Consider the following 12,593-nt stretch of genomic DNA (forward strand, 5'->3'; position numbering starts at 1 on the left):
TACTAGCAAATATTTACAGCAACTCTTCGACTCATCCATAGCTTTTACCTAGACGTATAATCAACCTTTGGCTTCTGCCCAGGAAGTTTATTACCTACCAAGAATGACTTTAAAATTCCCCTCTTCAAGTGCCCTCACGCCTTTTGTTCTCAACAACTTGTGTTCCATATCGACAACCCCTTTCAACCCTGTTTCTTTCTCCCACCTCGCCTTACCTACTGCACACCATCCACGATTTCCATGGATTCTGTGCGATGAGGCAGACTGCCACGAGATCAAAGAGCCATTTAAACAGCAACATCTATTGATAAAAAAGCCATTGAAACCCCCAAATATTTGATTCGGGTCCCAAAGTTGATGAAGATTCGAACGATAACGAATACACTGAGAGTTTCTCCTTCTCCAACTACCCCGCTTAGAAACCCCAACAGGTCAACGCGGGGAAATGAATATGGAAATTGAGAGCTCCGGTACAGAAATGGAAAATATCCATATGCCAGCGGAGCTGTGGAGCCGTTGGCCAACCCCCCAATCGCACAGGACCGATCGTCACGCCAAGTCCGAATGAGGGGGGAGAAGGCCAGCCTTCGTATTCTTATTTTCGGTGCTCAGCCGCTCCCACGACTCGATGATACCTCGAGGTGCGACATGGCATGGCGTGCTGTCTATTCGTTCCTGAATGTGGTTAGTATGAGGAATTCCCGGTCTTGGGAGCGGATTTCAGGGTCTCACGGACAGGATCCGTGCGGCTGCAAGGAGCTCTACGCACGATCCATCAGTATTACATAGAATGCCGAGAGTCCCGGGCTCGGCAAACTGCCAGTCATGATGTTACTAATGTGTTGTCTCTGAAGGATGGAAACCTTGTCAAAAAAAATGCAAGTCCAGCGCATTGTGATCGCCCCGATAATTCTCCACAAAGCACACGACCGAGAAAGACCGAAATCCGGTCCAGGGACTAACTTCACTGGTCTATGATTGTAAAACTGATCGAACCACGGAAATATCTGCTTTTATGTCTTCATAACTATCCTCGCACGAATTCATCGTACAATACAATAATGAATCTACAGATGTGATTGGCCACTCTATAGTTAGTTCCATACTCCACCATCAATTACGCCAAGCAGGTGCTCCCTGCAATCGGCCCACGGTAGGGTACTAAGCCTGTTGTTTGCCCAGACTGAATGATCCTGCCCCTGTGCGCCCTCCCTGCGGGGATTGCCGACCCTATGTGGAGATCATACTTCAGCAAGACTGGGCAGTGTCTAGCAATTATACTAGTCCAGGCTGACTTGCATCTCTTAGCGGTCTTGGGGCCCTCTTTTTGCCTTTTTAACTAGACCACAGCAAGTATGGTTAGATAGCTCGGTGTTTCGGCTCTGTCCAGTCCGTTATGTAGTGTACATAAAGCCAAGGATCTTCGCCGAGGTGGTTGTTCCCTGTTGTGTAGACACCATTGTGGCCTTCCAGTCCCACACGTTCCAGGCCAGCTTAGTTGTCCAAGACGATGCATTTGCTGTGGAGTACCGTATTCTCTCTGTTGGCTGGCAGTAGTCTTGCCCTACCAGGGAGTCATGATAAAGTATTCACAGTCAAGCAGGCCCGCGCCGCTGGGTATGTTCTCAAGGAACCACCATTGACAACCCCTTGGACGGACAAAGTAGGCACTGATCCGTGGCCTGAGTATCCGCGGCCACAGATGCAGCGATCGCAATGGCAGAATTTGAATGGAGTATGGCAGTATGAGAACGCATCTAGTCTCGCTGCCGTTCAAAATCCGCCTTTTGGACAAGACCTTGCACAGGATGTCCTTGTTCCATCTTGCTTGGAGAGTGGTTTGTCAGGTGGGTGCATTATTTTTGATTGATTTTGGCTTGCTGTATGAAATTAACAAACCTTTGCAGGGGTCCAGGGTGAGTATATGATATACTCGTGGTTCTCAACCTCATTCAAGGTGCCATCAGACTGGAAGGGTCAGAGTATCTTGCTCAACTTTGGAGCAGTAGACTATGAAGCTACAATTTTTGTCAATGGACAAAAAGCCGGCTTCCATCGTGGTGGATATTTCCGTTTCACGTTGGACGTTACCGCGTTCCTGAAACCAGGACAAGAAAATGAACTGTGAGTAGCTTCAGAGCTCAATTGGGACGGTGCTGACTTGGTATAGACTTGTCTTTGTGCACGACCCCACAGATGATGGGGATTATGTTATTCCCATTGGAAAGCAAACTCACAGACCGAGCCATATTTTCTACACTCCCTGTAGTGGAATTTGGCAAAGCGTCTGGATCGAGGCTGCACCACAGAATCATGTCTCACGGCTAGACATCGATGGAAACATGGAAGGCCAAGGTATGTGATCCACCTATTCAGATGATGTTCGATCGTTAACAGTCCTCAGTCAATATGACCGTGCACACTTCCTCTGTCAATACCACAACCAGTGTTCAAGTTGTTGTGCATGATGGCGACAATGTTGTTGCGACTTATAGAGGTCCGACAAACCAGCCTTTCCAGTTTAACGTCGACTCCCCGAAACTGTGGTCTCCGAACTCGCCCAATCTGTACAACATCACCGTCACATTGGGCAAAGACCAGGTCCAAAGTTACACGGGATTCCGCACCATTTCCAGGGGCACCGTCGACGGTGTCGTTCGGCCGCTATTGAACGGCGAGTTTATATTCATGTTCGGCACTCTCGACCAAGGCTTTTGGCCGGATGGTATTTACACACCTCCTACCAAGGAGGCTATGGTCTACGATCTCCAAATGCTAAAAAAGCTCGGCTTCAACATGGTCCGCAAGCATGTAAGTACAACGGTAAAAATTCGAGAGCGTGGCATTGACACATTGTAGATCAAAGTTGAGCCTGAGCTTTTTTATCGTGCTTGTGATGAGCTAGGGCTGCTTGTTATCCAGGACATGCCTTCCCTGCGACCGATTCAAAGCAGGAAGCTGTCTGACTGTACCTCCCAGACCATTTTGCCGAATGCAGCACAGCAGGCTGAATTCTCGCGCCAGCTGGAGGTCCTGGTCAATCAGCACAAGAGCTTCCCTAGTATTGCAACTTGGGTTAGTTGCTCAAATTGATTTTCTCTATCCGTGCTGATGGATTATAGGTTATCTACAATGAAGGCTGGGGACAGCTGACGGACTACTACCCCGAATTTGAGTTGACCGACCGGGTCAGACAGCTAGATCCAACACGGCTAGTGGATTCGACAACCGGTTGGTACGACCATGGAGCAGGAGACTTTAGCGTGAGGAACCCCCATGAAACTTCCAGAGTCCTCGCTCACTGTAACAGGATAACCACCACTACGCCAACCCACAATGTGGAACCCCATTCTACTCCACCTCCTCCAGCCCTTACGACGACACCCGAATCGGTTTCCAGGGAGAATTTGGCGGGATAGGCAACAACGTCTCCATTGAACAGTAAGTCACCCTGGTAATCTCTAGCCGAAACCTTGCTCACAATTTCAGTCTCTGGAACAACCAAGACGCAATCAACACTATCAACCAGACCTACGAAATTGACATTACCCTCGACGCCTGGAACTACCGTAGTCATTTCCTCCTCAGCGAATTGCAGGACCAGGTGCGCCTTTTCTCCTGCAGCGGTGGCGTTTGGACACAGACCACCGACGTAGAAGGCGAAGTCAACGGACTGATGACCTACGATCGACGCTTATCTCGCGTTGATGAGGACCAATGGAAAGCCGACATCCAGGGTCTGTATGATGCAGCTGCGGCACGCAGCAACGGCACCATGTCTGCGTGAGCGGGGCGATTGTAGCTTAGCCGAGCTCCAGATGATATCCATAGCAAATCCATCACAGCTAACCTATTACGAATCGAATTAAAGTTTTCTCCGGCATAATTACCAACTCGGCAATATTGCCGGACTTGTCAGGATGCATCCAAATATCTCAATTATATTATTCTGTACGGAGTAGATGAGAAAGACTGATCACATCCACGGATTCAAAATTGACTTTCTGATACATCTTATCACAGTTTCAAGCCATGTGGAAAGCCACATGCGGGCGTCCAGCTGTCATATTCTTCACAAAGTCAATTAGATTACTTGGCACGGCAATCCCACGGATCATAGCGCCTCCGTTGTGTCACAGAACGCGGGGGGGAAACATGAAACAACAGCGGCGAGCATGCTGAGCGTCTAGACCGCGGTTTTCTAAGTGATCAACACAGGCATTGCTGATCGTCTAACGCGCGTGTTTTAGAAACGGACGTAGCGCGTCTCAGCCTAATTAAAGGGACAAAACATGACATCAACCGGAGAACACGCTTGATGTATCCAAGCACCAAGTTGAAAAAAAGAACAAAAGCTCTCAACTGGTTCAGAAGGTCGGCTAACTGCGAGATCGGTCCCCCTTTATTTCCCCCCTTGTTAAAGAAAATTTCCCGTGTCCGTACTCGCGTCCAACCGGAAGGCATCCATTTGATCAGGCAATAAGCCTCCACTCGAATCCACCGTGATCGCGAATCAGGCCACGCCATCACGCGATCCAACTGGATCGATTTGCGCCAGGAAGAACAGGTGAGGAGATTTAGTAATGCAAATGACCTCGTGCTATGATTTATGCATGTCTTCGCGTGAAATTTGCGGGACCCACTCAAGCCGAACCGTTCGGCGGTTTTTCTGGAAGCCACTTTCAACGATCTTACTTTTGTTCTATGCTTTCCCTGGGGTCCAAGCGGGAATGGCGTTTTGATGTCATTGGCATTTCATTTAAGCCGAGTTTCATCCAACCTGGAACACTGCCTTTGCCGATCATCCTTTCTTGCAGATGAACCGGAAAAGCTATTGCCTATTCAGTGTAGAGAAAAAAAATCCATCGCGCCCCGAACCGTCGGCTCCGAGTCTAAGTGGAACTCGTCTCGGTTGGAAGCCGTTGGGGACCACAGCGGAGCTCCGGCTACGTCTTCACGTTTAACTTGGAAGCCTGTTTTAGCTGCATCGGGATCTGCGGGACAATTTGAGTTTTGGGTTTTCGTTGGGATCAAGACTAATTACACGTGTTTTAGCTCGACACGCAACCCTTGACCCTGAAGAAAGTGTCCTTCTAGAAGACTCGGGTTCAGAGTGAAGAGGCTGCGGATATTGTATCGGACACGAGTATTGCTGGTTCTCTGCGTTTCTCGTGTGGAGGCTTGTCTCGAATTCGACTATGACAGGATGGCGGTCCATAGTTTCGACGCCGTAACGCCAGTGGAGGGCAAAGGAGATTGCAGGGGATCAGGCCATACTTGCCGAAGCCTTGTTCTGTGGCCGGATTTTTCAACCAGGGATTTTTTACATCATCTGATTCGATGATGCATGCATCTATGTGACCTCCATCTGGAGATGAGCTGTCGTCTCAAATCGGGTCTTTTCGCTATTCTTGGTAAGAGGTCCGCTCCACTTTTTTTTTGTCTTCTTTTTTTCTGTTTTTTTTTTCGATTGCTAGGGCCCCTTTCTGGGATCTTGAATCGTGATGTCTACTGGGGGTCTGATCGGATGGTTTGTCCGTTGGGGGGTATAAAAGATCTGGTTGTCCTGCCCATGCGGATGCCACGAGGAGCCCCGGTTTTTTCTTTCTATATATTTGACCTTTTTCTGCTAAAGAAGAACCCTAAAAACTTATTCAACTGAACTAGATTGAGTATCTTGATCCTATCAGACCATCATGCCTTGCGATTATGGGGTAGATTTAGGCTTTGAGCCGGAACATATTGACCGCAAATCACTATATGTCAGCTTGGAAGAGCGCATCAAGTATTTGCATCACTTCCTTGAGTGGTCTTCTGGTATGTATTGGTCTGTCCTACTTCATGTTCCATATCCATATGCTAATCTACTTCTTGTATAGAGGATGTCGAACATCTCCAAAGTGGAGCCAAATACCTCAAGCAACTTATTCCCGCCGTCGTCAACATGGTGTATAAAAAGCTCCTCAAATATGACATCACGTCGCGTGCCTTCCACACCCGCACCACCGCAAGTGAAGAAGAGCCTACTGATGACTACCTCACCGAAGAGACCCCACAAATCCAACGGCGCAAGATGTTCCTGCGCTGGTACCTCATCAAGCTGTGCCAGGACCCTACCAGCATGGATTTCTGGCGATACCTAAACAAAGTCGGGTGAGTAATGACACCTTACCTCTGTATAGAACATACCTCTAACGCCGTATGCAGCCAAATGCATTCCGGTCAAGAACGCCTAGCCCCCCTCAACATCGAATACATCCACCTCGGCGTCTGCCTAGGTTACATTTCAGACATCTTCATCGAAGCCCTAATGTGCCACCCTCAACTCTCCAATCGTCGCAAAATCGGCCTCATCCGCGCCCTCAACAAAATCATCTGGATCCAAAACGACCTCTTCGCCAAATGGCACCTTCGCGACGGCGAGGAATTCGCCGACGAAATCTCCATTTACAGCTTCGGGTCCAATAATAAGGAGGGATACTTGAGTGGGAAGCGCATTATTGGCAGTAGCTCGGAAAGCTCCGTGGATGATGACCAATCCAGTATTGCGAGCAGTGTAGCGCCGTCCACGCAAAGTGGCGCCCACTCTACTCAAACGACCGGATCGTCGCGGACACCGGAGGGAGCGACTAAAAGCTCAGCATGTCCATTTGCAGAATTCGCGAAGAACAATTCTTCGACCGAGACTAAGATCTGGGCGAATTGAAAATGATGAATTAAAGCATTGGCATTTCTGGTGCGGGATTGGGAATTTGGGGCGCATGGAACATAATGCATTTGGCGGCGGTGTTTGCTTTTTTCTCTGTTTCAAAATCGAACTCGAATCTCGACTTCTTTCTCTTCAATCTTTTCTTCCATTCCTTCTATTTATTAAGTCGTATTCGAATCCCTTTCCACGGACATCTTCCGATTCTTCGGTCGCGCTTAACTAACCTTGTCCACATTTTCGACATCTCGGGACTTGTCCCCCACTCGGCTCATCTTCAAGGCAGTTCGCACCCCGTATATCCATTCTGGTCCGTGGATCCCCGCGAACCAATTTATATGTCCGGCGGCCTTATCGGATTTCCAGAAAACAACGTCAACGGAGATAAATCTCGATTTCCGAATTCCAGTGGGCTATTGATTTTCAGAGCTGCCATCTGCTCCACCAACCCCTCCAACTCCACACTCGATCCGGCAAGATCTGCTCTGCCCAGGCCGTTGAACCACCCTTGCACCACAACCATTCAATAGCTCTTAAACTCTTGTCCCCCAGGCTAAAAAAAGGGGGCTTTTTGAACTGTTTCCTGTATTCATCAACAGCCCTCAGTCCACAATTCACCATGTCTGGTATCGCTTCCAAGCCTGTGACGCCACTCATCATTAACGGTGAGTCGGTTGTCACCGACATCAAATTCGAGGTCATTGCGCCTGCTACTGGGGACTTGTCCGGCTACTGTGCGGGCGCCTCGGTTGACGATGCGCAACGCGCTGTTGATATGGCACAGGCTGCGTTCCCGGCCTGGGCCAAGACGCAGGCATATGACCGACGCGATATCTTGCTGCGGGCTGCGGAGATCATGGATTCACGCAAGGAGGAGCTGATTGCGTACCAGCGCGAGGAAACCGGCGCGGGCCGGCCCTTCTGTGAACACACCTTCAACTTGGGCGTTAGCTTCATTAAGGATTTTGCGGGTCGTATCTCGACTATCGAGGGTATCGTGCCCAATGTCACTCGACAAGGTGAAGGCGCGATGGTTTACAAGGAGCCATATGGTGTGGTTTTGTCAATTGCGCCCTGGTAAGATTGGATTATCTCTCTCTTTGCATTCCAAGTTTGACCTGGCTTGGCTTGATCGTTGGCCCAGATGCCAATTTTCACCTGCCACGTTCCGTTGTGTAACGCGCCGCTAATCAGGATCCATCACTACAGGAACGCACCTTTTATCCTCGGTACCCGTGCAGTAGCCCTGCCCCTTGCGGCTGGAAACACAGTCGTTCTCAAGGGCTCTGAGCTTTCACCTAAATGCTTCTGGGCTCTGGGTGATATCTTCCGTCAAGCTGGTCTGCCAGCTGGATGCTTGAATGTCATCTACCACCAGGTTGCCGATGCCGCCGCAGTGACAAATTCGCTGATTGCTCACCCCGCCGTGCGCAAGGTTAACTTCACCGGTAGCACCATGGTCGGCTCGATTATCGCATCCACGGCGGGTAAATATATTAAGCCTGTGCTTCTTGAGCTAGGTGGCAAGGCATCAGCCATTGTGCTGGATGACGCGGAGTTGGATAAGGCCGCGATGAACTGCGCCGTTGGATCGTTCATGCACGTATGTTGGAAACTTCTCGATCTTTTTTGATTTCGTATAGGACCATCACTAACGATCGTCAGTCCGGTCAAATCTGCATGTCAACCGAGCGCATCGTAGTCCAGCGCGGCATCGCCGACGAATTTAAGATCAAACTCGCCGAAACAGCCGAGAAGCTTTTCGGCAAACAAGCACCCGCCCTGTGTCTCGTCAACGCCGCGGCCGTCGCAAAGAACAAGCGACTCGTCTCGGACGCCGTCTCTCGCGGCGCGAACGTTCTGTTCGGTGACGCCAATGCCAACGAGGCCCTCAGCACCAACATGCGGCCCGTCATCGTCGCCGACGTCAGCAAGGAAATGGACCTGTATGCGACCGAATCATTCGGACCGACTGTCTCGCTGATGGTCGTCGACACCGAGGAAGAAGCCGTGGCACTCGCCAACGACACCGAGTACGGCCTCACAGCTGCCGTCTTCACAGCCAACCTGTTCCGCGGGTTGCGCGTCGCAAAGCAAATCGAGTCTGGGTAAGTTTTGAGTTCTTCTGAGTTCCGATCCGTAGCATGAGAATCCCCCCTGCTGACATGATCGTCTCTAGTGCCGTCCACATCAACGCGCTAACCGTTCACGACGAACCTGTGTTGCCCCACGGTGGATGGAAGAGCAGTGGCTTCGGTCGCTTTGGTGGCGTTGGGGGTTATGATGAGTTCCTGCAGACCAAGACCGTGACTTGGACCGAGTAAGCGGGGTTTCCTGGCTGGTCCGGATACGAGATATGATGCATCGCTGCCACTTGGTGGTAATGGTTCGATTCAATTAGCGGGCGCTGAGCTGCCTTAGCTCTGTCTTTGGGAATGGGGAAATGAGAAATGGACTGGACTGGTCACTCGCTGACGCTGGTGCTGATGCTTAGGCGACCAGGGATGGATACCCAATTGGATTGCAGATAGTGAATTTCAATATCACACGATCATTTCTACAGTATCTCTATTACTCCGCTAGACTGAGTGTGGTTCATAATTTGGTATGGTAGATGGCATCCATGGTTTAATGCTGCAATTACGGAGCACTCAACAATGGAGTGATGGACATAGCCGCAGCCTTATTTCGGGGCGTTGTTGCAGCCTCGCAGACCTATCCATTTGTGGACTGGGTTCAAATCCTTCCAGGCGCTGGATCCTTTTCACGGATCGGTCGGATGATGGCCGAGACCTATGTTTTCGCCTCATCACAAATCAGTGACCAATCTTTCAAGCTGAATAGGGCCGGATCCATTGCCGTGGCGTTTCTCGATACCCCCCATCGATCCGGGATTCGCGGTGTGGCCGAGAAGGCTTGGCAAGGCTTTGTGGACAGTGTAACCCTGGAATCCTCATTAGCGTGATCCTGAGCATCAACAAAGAAGGCAACGCCATACCCCGATCGGGGCAGGCCTCCGGACATCCGGCCCCGTAAGACCCTACAATTTCCCTGGATTAGCATCGACAGCGAACAGCAGAAACGCAACTTTCATGTCGTGGGTATGTGGTAGTCGGATCTACTGATCCATTTTGAGATAAAAATCACCATCCCGTTCTATCGCAAGGCTTCTCCTCAGTTCCAAAGTTTAGCCAAAACAACGGATCCACCGCCAGTTCAGGAACAGGAAATAACCGTAGCCACAGCGAATCAGCGGTGCCACACTCTGAGACAATCCAAATTTCCCAAAGTTTGCTTGTGTTTTGGTGGCTGTACTGAGTACCATACCGTCATCCGTCCTCAGTACCTCGCTTCGAATCCCCCTCCCCCCTGATCAACGGTTGATCACTTCCATGGTAAACACGGTTCCCGATGAACCGGTGGGATCGGCGATTTAAGACGTTATGATGGGTTCATGGGCTGTGGAGGTTCACCCGCGTCTGTGCGATAGAACTGGTGTCTCTGTGTTTGTTTTCACCTTCAGGGTCATGGGTAATCCAGGGTCTTGGTGGTATTGGGGTCCGCCGAGGATGATTGGTGGGGTGGAAAGCGGTGGCGCTAGTGGACTACATTTTGCGATGGGCTCATTTGCGGTTATTCTCCGGGCTATGTGCGCTGTTTACTTTCTCGCCGCACATCATATTTCGTGATTGGGCTCGGACTTGCCTACACCCGCATAACCTCCGTGTATGCAGTGTGCCCTGATCACAACTTCTGGATCCTGTGCAAACCTTCCACACACAGGATCCTTGGTCCCTGGTGTTAGCGGCGCGCCGTCGCTTTTAGTTTGGCTCGGCAGCCTGGAGGTTTTTTTTTATTTTCTTTTCTTTTACATTCCAATTCCAGTGTCTCTTGAAGGAATGATACAAAGTTATTATGAGTATTAAACTAAGAAAGCCAAGGAGGCCCCCAAATCAAAATAAAACCACCGAGAAAACAGGTTCATTTCCGACAGCCTTACAGTAAGGTACCGTACACGAGCTAAGCCACGAGCCACCTGCATGCCCCACGAGGATACCGTTTTCCCCTGTCCTCTCCATTTTGTTGTGAATCGGTCATTCCCCGGTCATAGTCATGAATATGAGAGGTCTGACTGGATCCTGGGAACATGAAGAGACCGTCTTACTTTCGATCTATAATTATCGCACTGCGCCCCGAAGCCTTAGTACCTCGCTTGGAAAGACGCTCGATGGTGTCTCCACTATGACCGCAGAACTGGGGTCCTGGTTGGCCCGCATGCTTGGCTTTGGGCCCTGATGGGGCTCTGAAATGTCTCTACTCCACTTGCTCAGGGACGCTTTGGCCTAGGGCCCTCCTCCTTCCAGAAAATGTAGCTCTAATCTCCTTTCCCGCTTCCTTTTCTTCTTCTCCTCTCCCACACTCATTCATTCTTTTTCCTCTTTCCAAAGTCACTCTTTCGCACTTTGAAGTCATTCTTTATATACTCCAACTCAGTCATTCTTTTCCAGAATATATTCAAAATGCGTTTCACCACTGCTACCGTCTTGTCGACCCTCGCGGCCTTCGCTGCTGCTTACACCCAGCCCGACTACACCAAGTCTCCTCAGGGTAACCCCATTGCCTACCCTTCTCTGAATGAGCAGGTTCCCGAGGGTGCTCCCTTCAAGATCCAGTGGGACCCTACTCTTGGTGACAAGATCTCTCTGGTCCTCCTCCGCGGCCCCAGCTCCAACGTTGTCCCTCTCGAGACCATCGTTGAGAACATCGACAACACCGGTTCCTACATGTGGACCCCCAGCACTAGCCTGACCGTTGACACCACCCACTACGGTATCCTGCTGGTCGTTGAGGGCACTGGCGCCTACCAGTGGTCCACCCAGTTCGGTATCGCTGCCGCCGCTGGCTCCAACTCTGCCACCGCTGGCTCCAGCTCTGCCACCGTCGTCACCGTCATCGACGACAAGACCACCACCATCTGCCCCGAGACTGAGACCCAGGCTACCGCCACTCCCTCCGTCTCCGCCCAGCCTACCTCCTGGTCCACCGCTGTTGAGTCCATTGAGATCACCACCACCATCTGCCCGGAGACTGAGACCGGTGTCGCTACCACCATGCCCATGCCCACCGGCTCTTTGACCCGCCGCCCCACCAAGCCCTCCACCTCCCCCGTCAGCACCTCCGTTGGTGCCTCGGCCACCACCTCCGCTACCCCCTCGGCCACCCCCGCCTACAACGCCGCTGGCCAGAACACTATCAGCTTCGGCGCTGTCGTTGCTGCCATGTTCGCCGTCATGGCCTTCTAAATGTCATGATATACCCCGGGTTCGGAGGTTTCTTTCACTTTTATCTTTCTCAGCTTTCACTAAAAACGATTGCTTGATCTTATCGATACACTTGATATGAACCTCTTTTTGAAAGCTTTTTTACTTTTGCCCTTAATTTCTCTCTGCTGGCCTTGTCTTTTTTGATACCATGTTCGTCTTGTCTGTATTTCATGGGAATTCAAGTCAGCTATGCTTGTAATGTCGAGTTTCATGCCTTGATGTCTACTCTGGGTTGATTCTGGGTAGGCTTGTACTGTAAATGAATTGGATTTTACTTTGTTCATAAATTTTTCCATTTAGTAGCCTGTTTCGCGTTTGTAGATCACCGTATAAGGTGGTGGGGTCCTCGGGCGGGTTCCAAGGTTGTGCGACTTACCCCGGATTTTGTCCAGGGTTCGGCGTTTCACAGTCAAACATTTGTAGTTAAATGTAACCCCATGGCAGTCTGGATCTTAATACTTCTAGTCCGCTATGCAGAGCCTCATGACTGTATAGAGAACTCCATCATTTCTACTTTTCTACTTTTTTTCTACTCCTATTCCCACCTCACCTTCGCATCTCCT

At 50.4% G+C, this 12,593-nt stretch overlaps 4 protein-coding genes across 4 annotated transcripts; all 4 read left to right on the forward strand.

Annotated features, from left to right (window-relative positions):
* Positions 1-1,510: 1,510 nt before the first annotated feature.
* Positions 1,511-3,787, forward strand: N7484_009911 (putative hydrolase; the record flags this gene model as incomplete). The annotated part of the gene is made up of 8 exons (XM_057120298.1): positions 1,511-1,847; positions 1,908-2,124; positions 2,171-2,355; positions 2,405-2,811; positions 2,860-3,075; positions 3,123-3,263; positions 3,311-3,441; positions 3,466-3,787. 8 exons carry the CDS (start codon positions 1,511-1,513, stop codon positions 3,785-3,787), a joined length of 1,956 nt encoding a protein of 651 aa, XP_056969853.1.
* A 1,909-nt stretch (positions 3,788-5,696) lies between these two features.
* On the forward strand, positions 5,697-6,706 carry N7484_009912 (protoglobin family protein; the record flags this gene model as incomplete). Its single annotated transcript, XM_057120299.1, has 3 exons — positions 5,697-5,817; positions 5,880-6,153; positions 6,208-6,706. 3 exons carry the CDS (start codon positions 5,697-5,699, stop codon positions 6,704-6,706), a joined length of 894 nt encoding a protein of 297 aa, XP_056969854.1.
* A 619-nt stretch (positions 6,707-7,325) lies between these two features.
* N7484_009913 (aldehyde dehydrogenase) lies at positions 7,326-9,030 on the forward strand (the record flags this gene model as incomplete). The annotated part of the gene is made up of 4 exons (XM_057120300.1): positions 7,326-7,783; positions 7,916-8,309; positions 8,372-8,814; positions 8,886-9,030. 4 exons carry the CDS (start codon positions 7,326-7,328, stop codon positions 9,028-9,030), a joined length of 1,440 nt encoding a protein of 479 aa, XP_056969855.1.
* A 2,196-nt stretch (positions 9,031-11,226) lies between these two features.
* Positions 11,227-12,009, forward strand: N7484_009914 (GPI anchored serine-threonine rich protein; the record flags this gene model as incomplete). Its single annotated transcript, XM_057120301.1, has 1 exon — positions 11,227-12,009. One exon carries the CDS (start codon positions 11,227-11,229, stop codon positions 12,007-12,009), a length of 783 nt encoding a protein of 260 aa, XP_056969856.1.
* Positions 12,010-12,593: the final 584 nt, after the last annotated feature.

This window comes from Penicillium longicatenatum (genome assembly GCF_028827895.1).
Source record: "Penicillium longicatenatum strain IBT 33135 chromosome Unknown contig_6_segment0_segment0, whole genome shotgun sequence".
In the NCBI taxonomy this organism is placed as follows: domain Eukaryota; kingdom Fungi; phylum Ascomycota; class Eurotiomycetes; order Eurotiales; family Aspergillaceae; genus Penicillium; species Penicillium longicatenatum.